At 43.5% G+C, this 18896-nt stretch overlaps 1 protein-coding gene across 1 annotated transcript; it reads left to right on the forward strand.

Annotated features, from left to right (window-relative positions):
- Window positions 1-4210: 4210 nt before the first annotated feature.
- LOC114235859 (40S ribosomal protein S29-like) lies at window positions 4211-6742 on the forward strand. The gene is given in 2 exon segments (XM_057549157.1): window positions 4211-4299; window positions 6568-6742. Coding segments are annotated over 2 exon segments (264 nt in total).
- The last annotated feature ends 12154 nt before the right edge of the window (window positions 6743-18896 follow it).

Raw genomic sequence — 18896 nt, forward strand, 5'->3', positions numbered from 1 at the left:
TAAAATGCTTTAGCACCTATTCATATTTTCAAAATGGTCTGTGTACTTCTCAATTCTTTCATAATATTCAACCCTTATAGGAAAAATTTGTAGACCCACAAGAACCACTTACACATTGCTTTTTCTTTTAAAAGAATTACTAGTGATTAAGAAAGATTAAATATATGAATAAAATCTACTTTCAACTTGGTATATGAATTTTATGTTAATCCTTATTTTGAAATGCATGTAGTCAAAAGAAATAGATGGTGTTGGGAAATCTCCAACAATATGGAAGATAAGGCAAAGATTTCAATATCACCAACCACTCATTCATTCAACAAATAGTTTCTGAGTACCTACTATGTTCCGGACACTATTCAATGATCTGCCCCTGTGTAACTTACATTCTAATGGATGCAGCTACATTTTAGTAATTGAAGAAGGATTTTTTGAATTCTAGCCCATCATCAACAAGGTGAAGTCCATACCTCTCAGCCCCTTGCCAACCCCACCAGCTCCAAGAGAACTCCCACTCACATCCTACACCTCACCAAACAGAACTTCCAGGTTGCTATCTTCGAAATTCACCAGTTCCAGGACTTCCCTGGTGGTGCAGTAGTTAAGAATCCACCTGCCAATGCAGGGGACATGGGTTCAATCCCTGGCCCAGGAAGATCCCACATACCGTGGAGCAACTAAGCCCATGCGCCACAACTACTGAGCCTACGCTCTAGAGCCCGCGAGCCACAACTACTGAAGCCTGTGCGCCTAGAGCCCATGCTCCGCAACAAGACAAGCCACCACAATGAGAAGTTCGCGCACCGCAACGAAGAGTAGTCCCCACTTGCCGCAACTAGAGAAAGCCCACGCACAGCAACAAAGACCCAACGCAGCCAAAAATAAAAATTAATTAATTAATTTAAAAAAATTTTTAAAAAAGAGTAGCCCCCACTTGCCATAACAAGAGAAAGCCCATGCTCAGCAACGAAGACCCAGCAAAGCCAAAAAAAAACCTCACCAGTTCCCACACACCTCTTCTACTTGGAACCCTCTTGCCTTCTCCACATTAGTATCACTGCCTCTGGGAAACCTCCTTGTATGGTTCTTTCTTCCTACCCCCCAGATTTAGTCCTGCCCTACTCTGTGCCCCCCAAACCTCATACACATGTCTATCGCTTAACACCTCTCACTTTGTGTCAGAATTATTTTTTATGTCTTTGCTTCTCTCACTGGAATACAGAGTTCTCTAGGGAAAGGAAAGGTTCTTATTTACCTGAGGACTTTTGGGGCTTGACAATCCACACACACACACACACACGCACACACACACGTGCACACGCATGTGCCTCAGACCTGCTCTTCCTCCTCTACTCCCCTTCTCAGTGAGTGACACCCCCATCCTCCCTGTTATTCAGGCTAGAAACCTGGGCATCCTCCTCAATGAATCCCTTTCTCTAACCTCCCACATCCAACCAAGGTTCATCATGTTTACCTACCTCCTTACATACCCTCACCTCTGGATGAATCAGTTACTTCCCTTGGCCTAGATCAAACTTGCCCTATCCCTCATAGCCTGGGTAGCTTGTTATTCAGGGTTCACTTTAATCTTGACCTCCTCTAGGAAGGCTACCTTAATTCTTGTCCCCCCAGGCTGGGCTGAGCGTCTGTTCCCTGGGTAGTTTAGGTCTCCCGTGCTTCCTAGTTTATATGGCAATTCTTCTTCTCTCCTAGTAGACTATACACTCCAAGAGGGTGGGTTATTGTTTATGACTGCATCCCCAGCTTCTAGCCTATTTCCTGAGATGTGATAAGTTACCACTAATGACTTTTTAAATAAATGCAGGGACAAACTCATCTGGAGTCAGAAAGCCTGGATTCCACTCAGATCTGCCATTAACTAGTTGGGTCACTATGCACTTAACTTCACTGAGCCTCAATGTTCTCATCTGTGAAATGGCCATAATAATTCCCCCCAGTCTACCTCCAGGGTTGAATGCAAAAAGCATATGAGATAATAAATGTGAAAGCTATTTATAACCTCTGGGTTGTTTTACACATGTAAGGAGTTACTTCTAAATGTTTTGGGTTGTGTTTGGTTTTGGTTTTGGTTTTTATATTTTCTCTGATTATTTTAAATATAATTAGGTATTGCTCCTACTTGTGAATTTCCTGTAGGGGCAGAATCCAAGAACTATGTTGCTACTACTCATCTCTGAGAAGATTAGAAGTGTTTTGATTTTTTTAAATGTTTAAGAGAATATTTTTGATACAAATTGTACTAGAGGCACTATTGGAAATAATCTAAATTTCACTTAAGCAACTAATACCAAATTGATACAAATTAAACAAATTAACTCTTTATAAGTATTGATATAAAGGGAAAGAACTGACAATTTAGAACAGAATAGGAAAAGAAAATATACAAAGCAAACTTAACTTCAGTTTTACACTTATTAAATTAGCAAAAAACTTTTTTTTTTAAATAGCCTTTGCTCTTCTCATTTGGTTGATCTTAATTTATTTATTTATTTTTAATAAATTTATTTATTTTATTTATTTATTTTTGGCTGTGTTGAGTCTTCGTTGCTGTGCGTGGCACAGAGGGGGCTACACTTCGTTGTGGTGCGCGGGCTTCTCATTGTTTCTCTTGTTGCGGAGCACGGGCTCTAGGCGCGTGGGCTTCAGTAGTTGTGGCACGTGGGCTCAGTAGTTGTGGCTCGCGGGCTCTAGAGTGCAGGCTCAGTAGTTGTGTTGCAAGGGCTTAGTTGCTCCGTGGCATGTGGGATCTTCCCAGACCAGGGCTCAAACTTATGTCCCCTGCATTGGCAGGCGGATTCTTAACCACTGCGCCACCAGGGAAGTCCCACAAAAAACATTTTTAAATGATAAGTCTCAATGCACATACACTGCTGTTGGAATGTAAATTGCTCAGTTCTCTGAAAAGCAAATTGATAAAATATATCGAGAGCCAAAAAATAATTCTACTCTTGGAAAGCTATCTTAAGAGAAGAATTTAACAGAATAAAAAAGTTTTGTGCACTAAAACATATAGATTACTCATAAATAATCAAAAAGTGCCAGCAACTACGACAATGGAGAAATGGTTTGGTAAAGCATGCTGCATCCATGGGATGAAGTATTTTATACAATTAAAAGCAATCATTATGGATGCATGGCCAGGGTGCTCTTAGTCCTGCCCACAAAACTCCTGTGAGTCCTGTTGGATGGTTTCTTCATGATCAGGGGAGGGCCAAACTCTCAGAACAGATCCTTGCTCAAGTCTTCAAGCACTCAAGGCCAAGTTCTCCAAGATGTTCCCAATGAAAGTGTTCAGCTTAAGCCATAGCCTACAATATAGTGGCAGTGGATTTGCAGGAGGTGGCAATGGGCACACTAACATTTCAGTAGCTTGGTAACTTACTGTTGACTCTGCTCACAATGAGGCTGTTCACATTCTGCTGGCCTTGAAGGAGACTATGGACACCTGGAGCAAGGTTGTGTCTCCTGCAGCCAGCTCCTAACCAAAATTAAGAGGATGGCCAGGGACTTCCCTGGTGGTGCAGTGGTTAAGAATCCGCCTGCCAATGCAGGGGACATGGGTTCGATCCCTGGTCCGGGAAGATCCCACATGTCGCGGAGCAACTAAGCCCACACACCACAACTACTGAGCCTGCACTCTAGAGCCCGCGAGCCACAACTACTGAAGCTCGTGCGCTGCAACTACTGAGCCCACGCGCCACGACTACTGAAGCCTCCGCACTCTAGGGCGCACGTGCCGCAACTACTGAGCCCATGTGCTGCAACTACTGAAGTCCACGTGCCTAGAGCCTGTGCTCCCCAACAAGACAAACCACCGCAATAAGAAGCCCGCACACCGCAATGAAGAGTAGCCCCCGCTCGCTGCAACTAGAGAAAGCCTGCGCGCAGCAACGAAGACCCGAAGCAGCCAAAAAAAAAAAAAAGAGGATGGCCAGACTCCCTGGGGAGAAGGAGTCAAGTGCATTCAAAAAGGCAGGGGGGGCTCTGACTCTGGGCTCCCTGTAATTGTAAGAGGGTCCCATGAACTGTGCCTCATGGTATTCATGTGCTTGTGTAGTACCCTCTTCTTGAAACTGGACTGGTCCTGGTACTCAACTGTAACTAGAGAACACAGCAGAAGTGAAGCTGCCTTCTGAAGCTAGGTCAGGAAAAGCTTTCAAGCTTTTGTCTGGAACACTCTCTGAAAGCCATGGGCCTCATGACTGCCATCCTAGAGAAGCCAGTTTTAGGCACTCTGGTTGACAATACCAGCAAAGCGCAGCCTTTCAGCCATTCCCAGTAAGGCACCACACGTCCTCCAGACCAGCCCATCCATGAGCCGAATCCCCCCCAGGTGACTTCAGTCGGTATTGTATGGAGCAGACGAATCAATCAGCTAATCTTGGACCAAATTCCTGACCCATGAAATTATGGGACATTATTAAGTGGTTGTTGTTTGAGCCACTAAGTTTTAGGGTAATTAATACACAATAGTACATAAGCAGCACATCACCTTTGGAGGATGCTTGAGAATAAACTCATAATTCCAGAAATAGGTAACGATAAAGAATCAAGTATTTATCTTGCCTTCCCTTTATGAACTGTACTTCAGAGTAACCAAACAGTTGATGAGATTCAAGCTCTTCTTTATAAATAATTATAGCTAATAAATGATGAGGGAATATCAGAATTAGAATATCACCATTTGAAATCCCTGATGAAATAATAACGATCATCAATGACTGCAAAAATCATTAGGCAAAACCCCAGCGAGGAATGGTATAACAGGTTAGGCTGAAAACACCTCAACCCAACAATCAATATCTTCTTAATAAGCTATGAAGAGAGAAAACCAGACTCTACGTGCCTCCTGATATGAGGCGACAAGAAGTATATGGCGCCAACTCTGAAGCTTTCTTGTCCCCAAATCAAATCTGAGCCTGATAACACTTCTAGATTTCATCCCAAGGACCAGAGGAACACGTTACATGATCCCCTGGGGGTGTAATCCACAAAATCAAAAACATGGAAAACTCTACGGGACAAACAACCAAGTTTCTTCAAAATATCTATTTTTTTTAAATAGAGGATGAAGGGGACCCTATTGATTAAAAGAAACTTAGGAGATATATCAACCAAATCCAAATGTGTAGACTATCTCTGGATTCTGATATATATATATATATATATATATATATATATATATATATTTGAACATTTAATACATTTGAAATATATATATTACTGTATATATATATGATAACTGACTGGATATTAGATGATATTAAGAAATCATTTTTAATTTTTAGGTGTGATAGGTTACTATAATTTTTTTAAAAGCCTTTATCTTTTAGAGATAAAAGATACATGTATTCCAATGCATATGGGATTTTTCTTCAAAAGAATCCAGTGTGGGGCTTCCCTGGTGGCGCAGTGGTTGAGAATCTGCCTGCCAATGCAGGGGACACGGGTTCGAGCCCTGGTCTGGGAAGATCCCGCATGCCGCGGAGCAACTGGGCCCGTGAGCCACAAATTACTGAGCCTGCACGTCTGGAGCCTGTGCTCCGCAACGAGAGAGGCCGCGATAGCGAGAGGCCCGCGCACCGCGATGAAGAGTGGTCCCCACTTGCCACAACTAGAGAAAGCCCTCGCACAGAAACGAAGACCCAACACAGCAATCAATCAATCAATCAATAAATAAGAACGTGAATTTCTAAAAAAAAAAAAAAAAAAAAAAGAATCCAGTGGTAAGGGGGTAGGAGTGAATAGGATATAAATGAAGCAAGACTGGCCATATGTTGATATTTTAAAGTTAGGTGATGGGGATATGGAGATTTAATATACTAATATCTTTAGTTTTATATATAATTTAAATTTTCATCTAAAAAAACTTTAAAACAAATAGTTCTAGCCAAAAAAAGTGTTTCCAGTGATGCATCTCTGAGTGGTTTGAGAGCAAGAGAGACAGTCTTTACCTACTCCCTCTCGCCAAATCCCCCTGCACTTACAGGACTAGAAACCTAAAGAGGCATCTGAAGTCACATTTTAAGGAAGCATAATGGAAGGGAGTTTGGAGAGGGAATGAAATCATTAAGGAGGATTATACTGTCACCACTCGACACAATGGGGATTGCTGCTTTTAACTGCTTTAAACAAGTCTTACTTCATACCAGAGCTTCGACTCAAGAAGGCGTCACCATGGGAAGTGGATCCTGCCCAGGAGATCAAATCTTTCTTCCTGGCTGAGTCTTTGAGTGCATGCTCCTGCCCTCCACAGCAAGAGAATAGAGGGGATTCTTAGAATGCACTTGAAATTCTCTTTTCCTCTTCATGGTGTCCTTGCAGCCAGGGGTCTTGGAAAGCTCAGGAATGAAGGTGCCTCGGATAAAGTGGCCTTCCTGACTCTGAGGGGCTGGGGGACCAGGTCAAGTTTCTGCCTTTCTGGGGGTCTCTACTTCTTGCACATTCAATGAGACGTAGTACAGCATAGAGTCAGCCAGCCTCTGGACACAGTTGGTTCTGCAAGTCACCAGCTGTGCAACATTCACCTCATTGCATCCCTGAAAGCAAGATACGGCACCAGTAGCTCTACTAGAGCCATCCACAAAAATTCAGCCAGAGTTCTAACTCTCACTGCATCTGCTCAAACTGGCACCGCCTGATCAGGAAGTACAACCTAAATGTGCGCCACCAGTGTTTCCATCAGTCCATGAAGGATACAGGCTTCATCAAGTTGGACTAAGTGATCTTCCGTGAATGGATTACATAAGACATCTACCTGACAAAACAATGCTAGCTCTTTGTACAAAGAAAAAAAGTCTTAATCTTAAAAAACAAAAAAAAGTAGGGATGATAACTTCCAGCTCACGTTGTTGTTGGAAGGATAAAATCAGGTAATGTATGTGAAGCGCTCAGCATGGATCCTAGCATTGAGTCAGCTCTCAATAAAAGGATATTACTATTATTTATTTCTCCATAAAATGTGGATTGGATCGAATTAAGCTTCCTCCTAATTCCAGTGTTTGAGGATTCATTCATTTATGCAACAAGGTGCTGGTGCTATAAGGTGGAGACACCTGACATGGGTGTTGGAGGCTAAAGTCAGCATATAAGGCAAAAACTCTGCATACTCAAAATTATTCTTGAAAACTCTTCCACCATCAACCGACCTCCCAAGCATCTGCTCCCCCATTCAGAGGTGCTGTCAGAGGTGCTGCTGGTGGGAGGAGCAGCATGGAGTGATGGTGGCTGAGAGATCTTTCAGGACATGGCATCTTGTCTCCTCCCAGGCCCCAGAACATGAAAGCCTTAAACTTTCCTCCATTCAGAGCAAAGCTGTGTTCCCTCCTTTGCTTTTGAGCCTTCAGCCCCAGTGCTGGATGAGAAAATGGAGGGCAGCCTCAGGGGTCACCTTCCATCAAGCTCAGGGTCGTTGTGAGATAGTCATCGCCCAGTTGACCAGAAGCATGCTGTTCCACTGAAATGTATCAAGCACCTTCCATGAGCAAGGTGTGCTGAGCACTGGCAAGAGTGGAGTAAGCCGAAGGTGGCCCCACCAGGACTGTACAGATGCAGACCCCAGCCACAGTAAAGCAGGGTCAATAGGGCCACAGGAAGGCCCAGAGATGGGCTATGGGGGCCTAGGGGACAGAAAGAGTTACCTCACCTTCCTGGTGGTGATACTGAACCCGACCCTTGGAGAACAGAGAAGACCTGGGCGCAAAACACTGGGGAAAGGGTGCCCTGGGATGAGGAGACAGCAAGAGGCAAAGTTGGAGGCAGGGTTGATGGGCTGTGTCTGAGTAACAGCATGTGGACCATATGTTCGGTTGAAGAGGAAGGCGAGGCTGGAGAGTCAACGGGGCCAGGTGGCAAAGGCCGTAAGGTCAGGCCAAGCGGACAGGGCTTGGTTGTGTAGGCAGTAAAGAGCCAAAGGCCTGCAGCTGGGCTTAGCGAGAGGACCTGCCTGGGGTGAAACTCTCCTCCCAATACCTGCCCACAACCTCTCATAGGACAGTGCACAGCACCCTCCCAGTTTCGGAAAGCTCCAACTACAAACCCTTCTGCCCCAAGATCAAGCCTTTCCATAGTGGCTTCAGCAGGAACTTTAGGGTCAAGAGAGGCAACCCTTTAGGTTTCTCTATACAACTGCCCTTCATTATGGAGAAACCACACCAAGATGGGGTGGGAGTGGTGGAGGAGATGAAGGCTAAACCTAAGAAGAAGGGCTACTGACAAAGTGGCAGACTAAATAACCTGAAAGCCCCCTGCTACAAAACACCTAGAAATGCTGGATAATATTTGTTTTAGTCATTTGAAATATACCGGAAATGTCATGGGAAAGTAAGGGTATTTCCAAGATCAAAACAAAGGGAGAGGGACTTCCCTCGTGGTGCAGTGGCTGGGAGTCTGCCTGCCAATGCAGAGGACACGGGTTCGAACCCTGGTCTGGGAAGATCCCACATGCCACGGAGCAACTAAGCCCGTGCACCACTAATACTGAGCCTGCGCTCTACAGCCCGTGCTCTGCAACAAGAGAAGCCACCGCAATGAGAAGCCCACACTCTGCAACGAAGAGTAGCCCCTGCTCGCAGCAACTAGAGAAAGCCCGCACACAGCAACGAAGACCCAATGCAGCCAAAAATAAAAATTAATTAATTAATTTCTAAAAAAACAAAGGGAGAGCTGAAAACCAGAGCAGGAAGAGGGCTGCAGTCTTACAGAGGAGCTGTCAGGGTAGCAGTGGAACTAGGGGCTTGCCTTCCAAGCATGTGGGAAGATTGGTAAGAATTGTGCTAGAAGGGCCCTTGGGACTCTCACTCTGTGTGTGCTTGTAAGTCCCTGGCTGCCCTCTGCTTACAATGCTTGGAAAAGCCAGAAATATTCTCTCTAGAGAGACAACTGGTATGGTGGAAAGAACCCGTGACGTGGCTCTGCCTCTATCCTCCGACATTCCTTCTTCCCTTCTCTAAGCCTCAATTGTATCATCTTTTAAATGGAAATGATGCTGCCACAACTGGCCTCACAGGGTTACTGGGAAAATGCACTCATTCATTCAACAAACCTGTATTGAACGGGGAGTGTGACAAGTGCTGGGATATGGAGCGAACAGGATAAAATCCCTGCCTTCAAGGAATTCACATCTAACAACTGAACAAAGAGAACAGAAAACAATATGGAAACAAATTTGTAGAGATAGGCAAGGTAGAGAGGACAGAGCTCTACTCAGGCTTGGCCAGGAAGGTTGGCAGGCTCTGGGGGAGGTGTTGTCCAAGCTGAATCATGAAGGATGAGTAGGAGTTGCTCACAAGAAGGTACAAAGGGCATTCCAGGCATGAAGAGAGCCCAGGGTCTGAAGCAGTGTGGCATGAATAGGGAACTACACACGGCACAGTGTTACTGAGCGATAAAGTACAGCTAGGGGGGTGAGAGAAAAGGGCTAATAGAGACACAGCTCACATGGCTGGAAGACAAGGCCTTGGATAGGCACAAATAATAACACTTACGTGAATTCCAGAGAAACTTCTTCCTCCTTGAAATAATTCACAATCCTCTTCCCACACCCATGACACCTGGGGCAATCATCAGAGCAAGAGTCAGGCTACTCTTTTGAGTTAGCCTGGGTTCCTAGAAAGCAGAGCATGAGTCAGGGGCTTACAAGCTATTCTTTTATTAGAGATCAGGAGTGAGGGACAAGGGGAGTGAAGCAGGAAGGAGGGAGGGCCAATACAAGCATGTGCTATGGAGAAGGCTACCGCTAGATGCACCTCATTATTCAATTTCATGGAAATGTCCCCATGCAATCTGCATCTCAGGTAGAGTGACCAACTGTCCTGGTTTTCACAGGTCTGAGGGATTTCCCAGGACATGGGACTTTCAGTGCTAAAACTGCAACAGTTCCAGGCAAACCAGGATGAGTTGGTCACCCTACTCTCAGGACTGTCTTCAGTGGTTGAATTTTCTCCTATGGAGTGTTAATTTCCCCCGTATTTCTGGGTTGTGCATGTATGGGCATCAGATTGACAGGAAGGTCAATGGGGAAACCTCAGGGAGGGAGGAGAGAGACATGTAACATGGGGCTGAGTGAGATACTACCAGGATGAGCCTATATGAAATAAGCATCCACACAAAGTTGGTGACTGTAGCAGCCACTGGAATAAGAGATAGTGAGGCCAAGAGGATCTGAAGTGGGGCATCCTTCACCCCTAATTCAGAGACATTAGTCCTGGGCAATCTCCTATCTTCAATGTGTGAGCTCTCAGCATGTGACAATCAGCTTGGTGCCTTGGTGTTCTATCCCATGTCCATCGTGAATAGAATAGATAAATACTTTTAAATTACAAAAATCTTTTTTTTTTTTTTTCTGGCTGTGCCACACAGCTTGTGGGATCTTAGTTCCCCAAAGAGGGCCCCCTGCAGTGCAAGCGCAGAATCCTAACCACTGGACCGCCAGGGAATTCTCCAAAAATCCTATATAGCAACTAAGAATAAAGAGGAAATGTATCTCAAGACTGTAAGGGATTACAGGTCTTCACTAGGTAGACATCTCTAATAGATATGAAAACACAGACAACAAAAAGTCGCAAGAGTATCTAATCCAGAAAGCAATGGGGATGAAACATTAACCAGAGTTGCTTTCAATCCAGATCCCTCGCCAATTAAGCACAGAGTTCAGAATTGCTCTCCTAATTCAATTTGAAGCCACTGAGTGTTCTTGCCATAGTACTCCAGTGCCTCCTCAGCATATAGACAGTAGCTAAAACCACAGGAGTGGATGAGATTGCCCAAAGAAAGTCTGTAGAGTGATAAGAGCTGTAAGACAAGAATGGATCCTGAAGAACATAACATTTAAGGAAAGGACAGAAAAAGAGGTGCTCACAAAGGAGACAAGTAAGAGCAGAAACAGGAAAATTCACTGTTGTGTGTACCAAAATAGTAGTACCAAAAGGAGAGACTCCTCAACTGTCCAATGCAGTAAAGAGGTTGAGTCAAATAAGGACTGAAAAGTTTCTAATGGGTTTAGCTATTAGGGGTTCTTGGTATCCTTAGGGAAATCTAGGGTAGGGGCAGGAGGCAGAGTACAGTGGGTCAAGGAGTGAATAGGCAGTGAAGAAGTAGAAATGGTGATTTTAGACCACTCTTTGAAGAAATTTGGTAAGATTGGTCAACAAGTTGAAAGGTAAATACAGGAAAGAAAGGAGATAATTGTTGCAACAAGGCCCTGAAGACAGCTGGAGGGAACAGATGAGGTCCAGAGCATAGGTGAACATATTGGCCTTGAAAAGAATGAAGGACACTCTAAGAATGAGATAGAGGGAGTGATGCTGGATTTGAGGGTAGGTAGGTGGGAAGACAGGGATGGTCACACTTGATGGTCTTAATTTCTCCATGAAGTAGAGCACACACAGAGGGTGTGGGAAACTAAAAATGGGGTAGGAATAAAGGTTGAAGAAAGTGGAAGAATGGGTAAAAAGATTAACAAGTGGCACTAAGAGCCTGGCTGAGACTGAAGACCTTGAACTTGTTGCTATGTGTGTTCATTAATTCATTCATTCATTCACCCATTTTGGAGTACATCAATGACTGTTGGTTCCCACTGGAGCCAGTACTCAATGACTTAGTTTTGGTCATACAGATACATGTCAGAGTCTCACGAAGCTCAGGGCTCCAAGCTGTGATCAAGGATCATGACTCCATCATGGTAACACCTACTGAGTGATCTCATCTTCCATCACAGCTTCTACTACTAGGTGGATGCTGATGACCTTCAAATCTCTGACCCCAGTCCAAACCTTTCCCTAGGCTTTAGACCAACATATACCCAACAGATATCTCAATCTCAACATATCCAAATCCATACCATCTTCACCCCCAAACCTGCTCCAACAGGAGAGTGGATCTCCCCAGTCTGTGCACATGAGGATGTCAGGTTACCTTTTCAATGTCTACTTCCTTGCTTGGTTCTAAAAATACCATCTCCAAATGCTTCCCTTTGATGTCAGCAGTCATGACTTTCTGGGGCTATGCCTGGCCCTGCCCACTTGAAGGCTCAAAAGAAATGTTTATAATGTTACTTCTAGGCTCCCCCACCAGCCTGCACAGTCACACCATGACTTGTTACAGGGCACTCCAACTGACCAACACCCAGCACTGAAGATTCCTCCTGATATAGCCCAGCCACCAGCTCAGGGATCCTACCAAAGAACTAATGTCAGTACTTGAGATCAGGGAACAGAACAAACAGATCTAAACTCATATCATCACCTTATCTTCACCAACAGGGTCCAACCTCCCAAAGCCAAGCTTCAGACACTCTACTACTGTAAAGCAAATTAGACCACAGATCAACTGGAACAACAGATGGATTTCATCCTCTCTGCCAGCTCAGGTGGATTAATGATGGCCACCTGAAGTTACAAAGGACTGTAGAACCTCCACCAGGCTCATCAGGAAAAAGCTGATGATGGACTGGTCATGTCTGCCACTGGGCAAGCATGAGATGGGGAAGTAACACCAGTTATAGGAGAACTTCACATGTGAAAAGGCCTCATTAGACTACGAGCCTCATACTAGACCACAATAAAAGTCTTCGAAGTCTTAATACTGGTTATGGAGCACATGATTGTCTTACGTTAGCATGTTTATTCATTTATTTTTTGTTCATTTAGAGATATTTATTGAATGTCTATTTTGTACCAGATATTGACCTAAGCACTAGGAATACAGCTGTGAATAAGACAAACAAGATTCCTGCTCTCACAGGGCTCTCATCCTAGCAGGATGTGTAACAAATAAGAAACTGTTAGGCAGATGTAAGAGCTATGCAGATAATTAAAGCAGGATGATGTGATTCAGGTTATCTGAATGACTCCTTTTGACTGGGCATCAGGGAAAGCTGTAGAACGATATGGAGTAAGAGAGTTCTAGACAGAGGGAACAGGTAGTGCAAAAGCCCTAAGTCAGGAAATTATTTGTGTTCAAAGGATGGAAAGAAGGCCAGTGTAACTAATGAGGAAGAGCCTGGTTCAAAAAGACACTGGAGAAGTAAACAGGAGTTAAGATCACATGGAGTTTTGTAGGCCAGGATAAGGAGTTTAGACTTTATTCTTGGTGTTTTGAAAAATGATTTAAGGATTTTAAGCAGAAGAGTTGGCATAATCTGATTTATATTTTTAAAGAAACACTCTGGCTGCTGAGTGGAAAATAGAGAGCAGGGGTACAGGACAGAGGCAGGGACACCAGTTAAGAGGCCACTGCAGTAATGCATGTGATAGCTGATGTTGGCTGGCATGAAGGTGGTAATAGTGATGATGAGGAAAAGTTTCAAATTCTTGATTAGTTCTAGAGGGACATGCAACAGGACTTGTGTATAAGGGGTGAGAAAATCAAGAAATCAAAAATATATCTAAGGGACTTCCCTGGTGGTCCAGTGGTTAAGAATCCACCTTCCAATGCAAGGGACACGGGTTTGATCTCTGGTCAGGGAACTAAGATGCCACATGCCTCAGGGCAACTAAGACCGTGCACCACAACTACTGAGCTCGCGTGCTCTGGAGCCCGCACGCTGCAACCAGAGGGCCTGCGCGCCACAACAAAAGATCCCGCATGCCTCAACTAAGACCCGACACAGCCAAATAAATTAATTAATTAATTTAAAAAAAATATATATATATATATCTAAGGTTTCAGGCCTGATAACCTGTATGAACAAATATTATTTACTGGAATAGGAAATGCTGAGGAAAGAAAAGGCTTGAAGTTGGGAGGAACCAAAAGTTTGATTTGGGACAAGTCTGACACACCTATTAGACATCCAAGTGAAGGTACTCAATATAAGGCTGGATGTTTCTGAATCAAGTTCCAAGAGGCAGACAGAGCTGGAGATAGAGTCTGGGGAGACATGGCTACACAGAGAGTATTCAAAGTTTTGGACCAGAGGAGATCACCAACGGAGAAGAAGTAGCTAGAGAAGAGGACTATGGCCAAAACTTTGAGCACTCTGACATGTGGAAGTCAAGCAGTAAATGAGGCCATCAGCTAGACAGACCACAAAGGGGCAGCCAAAAGCATGTGATATTCCAGTAATGAAGTGAAGAAAGCAGTTCAAGAAGGGAGTGGTCTACTGAGTCAAGTGCTGCTGAGAGATCAAGTAAGGACAGAGAAGTGACTACTGGAGGTTATCGGTGACCTCATCAAAAACAGTCTCAGTGGACTGGAGAGAAAAGAAGCTCAATCACAGAGGGCTGAGCAGAAATAGGAGGTGAGGAAGAAGAGACAGGAGACAAGTCCGTGAGAAAGGCTGCTTTGAAGGACAGCAGGGAGACAGGCCATCAGCTGAAGGAAGACATGGGGTAAAGGAAAGGCTCTGCAGACAGTGGAGATGATGCAATAGGTATGCATTTTGTTGGGAATGACCTAAGAGAAAGAAACTGGGGATGCAGCAGAGATGGGAGAACTGTAGCAGAGACGGGAGAATTGGAAAAACAAGAGACCAGAGGATTCAGCTCCCAAGTAAAAGGAGTATCTTTTGGTAAAAGTAGGGACACTTCATCCATGGCAATACGAAGGCAGACAGGAAAGAGAAACACAAATTCAGACGGATTAAGAGGTGTGGTGGGAAGATAAGGGTGTTCCTTTGTAACTGCTTCCTATTTTGTCAATGAAATAGGAGATGAGGTCATCAGATGAAAATGGGGGAGGGGTGTGGAATGGATGGCCCCTCCTGAGAGTCCCTCCCAATGAGTGGGGGAAGGAAGGAGGTAAAGGTGTGAAATAACTGTCTTTGGGAATAGGAAGTAAACACCTAGAGAAGAGTGGTAGGATTGCTGAACAGGATTGGGTGCTCATTTAAGATTTGTTGTCATGAATTTAAAGTGAGACCAGTTGGTCTGGGTATATGTTTTCTCCTATGCTTGAGTTCAGGTATGTGGTAGGAAGATATGTAGGCTTTAAGCAGAGGGCAAATATGAAGGAAGAAGAGTGGAATAAGGGAATTAGGAGTGTTTGAAAAGACTAGTTATGACAATGAACCACAGAAATAAGTGCTGGTTAAGGAAGAAAGTGAGCACAGGAGGGAAATGACATATGATAAAAAAGTGGGAGGAGCAATGTATTAGAAGTCTTGATGAGACAGCGTAGAAACATTACCCTCTGGGAGCTGGAATGAGAGGAGGTGGTGGTCAGAGAGTGGGATGCCTAGGTTTTGGGTGATGATATGGTCATGGGTGTGGCAAAGGAATGGGTGGCTGGGGTGGGATAGATCAAGGGAGGAGATCAGAGAGGAGAAGATCAAAGAAAGGCATGGAACTGAGAGGCCAACATGTTAGATGTCTCATTCATATGGATGCTGAAGTCACCAGGAACGGTGTCAGGAAAAAGGACAGACAGGAAGACAGTGTGTCAGTGCTAAAGACACTAGTGAATGAGGGTAAAGAATGGGTTCATGTGAACTTCAAGGGAGTGGAGTTTTGAAGGAAAAGAGAGAACTGGATTTAGAATTAACAACAGAAAGCAAGGAGACTCTACCTAATCCACCACACTTACCTCACCTATCCCACCTACTTCACCTCCAGGCCCTCAGGTACCCAGTGGTTAAGAGGAAAAACGTCCTCCACTTGAAAGGGTTGCAGAAGAAAGAGTGTCATAAGCAGACACCCAGCTTTCATTTGGTACAGAAACGGAAGTGAACACTCAAAGAAGAGGTTGAGGATATTGGAGAGAGTGTAACTGACGGCCATGAGTTCCCAAACCCCCAGAGGAAGAGTTTGGGAGTGCCAGAAGAGGTAGGAAATTGAGTCAGATTAAAGACTGTTCAGAGTACCATGGGGATTAGGGTCCCATTGCCCTGAAGAGCTTGAGTTTCTGGAGATGACTGAGGTTAAACGGTGTTCGAGGCATCTTGGGGTTAATCTTGAAGGTCTCCTACGGAAAGGCAGATTTGATACAGAAAGAACATGGCTGGTGGGCAACAATTCTCTTCTGTGCCAGCACATGGGGTAGAAACCACAAAGTGAGCCCCTGGGGGATTGTTCTCTTAAGTGGCTGGTGCTGGAGTTCTCTGTGAAGGCTTCTGGGGAGGGGCCATCTGCCCTGAAGCTGGATCCTTAGGGCCAACTTTTCTCTCTGGTGGTGCAGTGCTATGGAGATCTGGAGCACAAGGTCCACAGTCTGTCACTTTGCTCCTGGGTAGTGCAGCGCTGTGGTGGACAGTTTCATCTAGAGGTAGGGTTACCAGATAAAATCCAGGACTCACAGTTAAATTTGAATTTCAGATAAACGATGAATTTTTTTTTAGTATAAATATATCCCAGATATTGCACGGGACATACTTAATACTAAAAAATTATACTCTATCCCTGACGACTGCCAAATGATGTCAGTGCTTGTATTAGGCAGGGCTCTCCAGAGATCTTATAGGGTGAGTCAGCAAGCTGGAGACGAAGGAGAGCCAAATGGTTTAGTTCCAGTCCAAGTCCCAAGGCCTAAGAACCAAGAGTGTTGATGGTATAGTTCTGGTTCAAAGGCTGACAGGCTAGAGATCCAGAAAAAAAGCCAATGTTCCAGTTCAAAGGCAGTCAGACAGGAAGAATTTTCTCTTGCTCAGGAAAGGGTCAGCGTTTTTACTCTAGGCAAGGCTTTAACTGACTGGATGAGGTCCACCCATGTTAGGAATGGCAATCTCCTCTACTCAATCAATTTAAGTGTTAATCTCAATAAAAAAAAACACCCTCATAGAAACACCAGAATAATGTTTAACCAAATATCTGGGCACCCCCTGGCCCAGTAGGGTTGACACATAAAATTAACCATCACAGTGCCCATGTTTGCACTTTTATGATGGAATTGGAAACAGGCAGTAATATTTTAATTATAATAGTTAATGAGAAAAGCAAGGCAGACCTAATCTCAAGGTGTTAACGGAAGATGAACTATCACAGGCCTGTAAGAAGCAAGCTTACAGAGGTTCAAATGGAGAAAAGTTGTGGGAGAACTAAGTAATCTCACACGCACAGTAGTATAAGCATGATGGATTCAAATGAACCTTCCCCTTAAAAGGTCAGCCCCGGGGCTTCCCTGGTGGCGCAGTCGTTGAGAATCTGCCTGCCAATGCAGGGGACACGGGTTCGAGCCCTGGTCTGGGAAGATCCCACATGCCACGGAGCAACCAGACCCATGAGCCACAACTACTGAGCCTGCGCGTCTGGAGCCTGTGCTCCGCAACAAGAGAGGCCGCGACAGTGAGAGGCCCGCGCACCGCGATGAAGAGTGGCCCCCGCTCTCCACAACTAGAGAAAGCCCTTGCACAGAAACGAAGACCCAACACAGCCAAAAATTAATTAATTAATTAATTTAAAAAAAAAAAGAGTCAGCCTCAGAGTAGCGTTGCAAATAACTGTTTAGTGTCAGCAAGAAAAAAAAAAATCTAACACATTAAGTGCCATTAGTCTGAATTTGATGGGTTTTGTAGTATTATATTTAATTTGTAGATTTGTTTTGGTTTTATTATTTATAGGGAGGTTATACCTAGTTTTATATCTGTACATATTAAAGTTACATTAAACTAAAATACATTTAAGTCAATACTGGGGAATCCATGAGATTTTTGTCCTTTTAAATGGGTCCATTAGACTATTACCTTTAATTTAAGAAATATTTATATATAATTTAAATGTATTTCAGGCCGGTTTTTAGGGGATTTATGTTCTGGAGCATTTCATTTGTAAAATTCATTAAACTAGATATTACTAGAGGATTTTTTTAATAACAAATTATAAAGTGTGTACTATATGCTACACTGGATTTGGAAAATGTACATCGTATCTCCTCTCTGACATACACAAAGCATTTTAGTAAATAAAAGGCTCTGAGAAATCCAACAGAAAAGATATCAAATGTTGTTTCACTCAGTGTTTCCCAAGCTTATCTGTGCAAAGAATACCTCTACCACAGCAACTATTAATATCCTGAGGAACAGCTTTCTTTGAAAAACACTCATCTATAATACTATCTAGAATAAGAATATTTATTCAACATTTTTGGGCCAAGGACCTCTCTAGCAGTCTAGCAGAGCCTATGGACATCTTAGAATGATGTATTTAAGTGCATAAAATATAAAGGATTACAATGGAAACTAATTATACTGAAATACAATTTTCAAAATAATTTTAAAACAAATGGGAGTACCTGAAGGAGAGAGAAAGAGGAAGGGACAGAGAAAAAAATATTTAAAGAAATAACGGCCAAGGACCACATACTGTATGATTCCATTTATATGAAATGTCTAAAATAAGCAAATCCATAGAGACAAAAAATAGATTAGTAGTGGGGGTGGGGTGGGGGGAGGTTGGAAGGTGACAGCTAAAAGGAACAGAGTTTCTCTTTGGGATAATGAAAATGCTCTAAAACTGACTGTGGTGATGAATGTGCATCATCCACATAGATAATAATATACATTTAATCGTATGCTTTAAATAGCTTAATTATATGTTATACAAACTATATCTCAATAAATCTGTTTAAAAAACAATGGCCCAAAATTTTCCAATTATATTGAAAACTATACAGATCCATGAGGCCAAGTGAATTCCAAACAGAAGAAACATGAAGAAAACTACACCAAGGCATATCATAATCAACTTGCTCAAGACAAATGACATACAGAAAATCTTGAAAGTACTCTGAGAAAGAGACACATTATATACAGTGTTAGAAAGATAAAGATGATGGCATATTTGTTGTTGAAAGCAATGCAAGCTAGAAGAGAGTATGGCAAAATCTTTAACATCTGAAAGAAAACACCGGCAACCCAGAATTCTACATGCAGTGAAATTATCTTTCAAAAACAAAGGAGACACAATGAGATGCCACTTCACACCCATTAGGATGGCTATTATCCA

The sequence above is a fragment of the Balaenoptera acutorostrata genome, chromosome 6 (genome assembly GCF_949987535.1).
Source record: "Balaenoptera acutorostrata chromosome 6, mBalAcu1.1, whole genome shotgun sequence".
NCBI lineage: Eukaryota > Metazoa > Chordata > Mammalia > Artiodactyla > Balaenopteridae > Balaenoptera > Balaenoptera acutorostrata.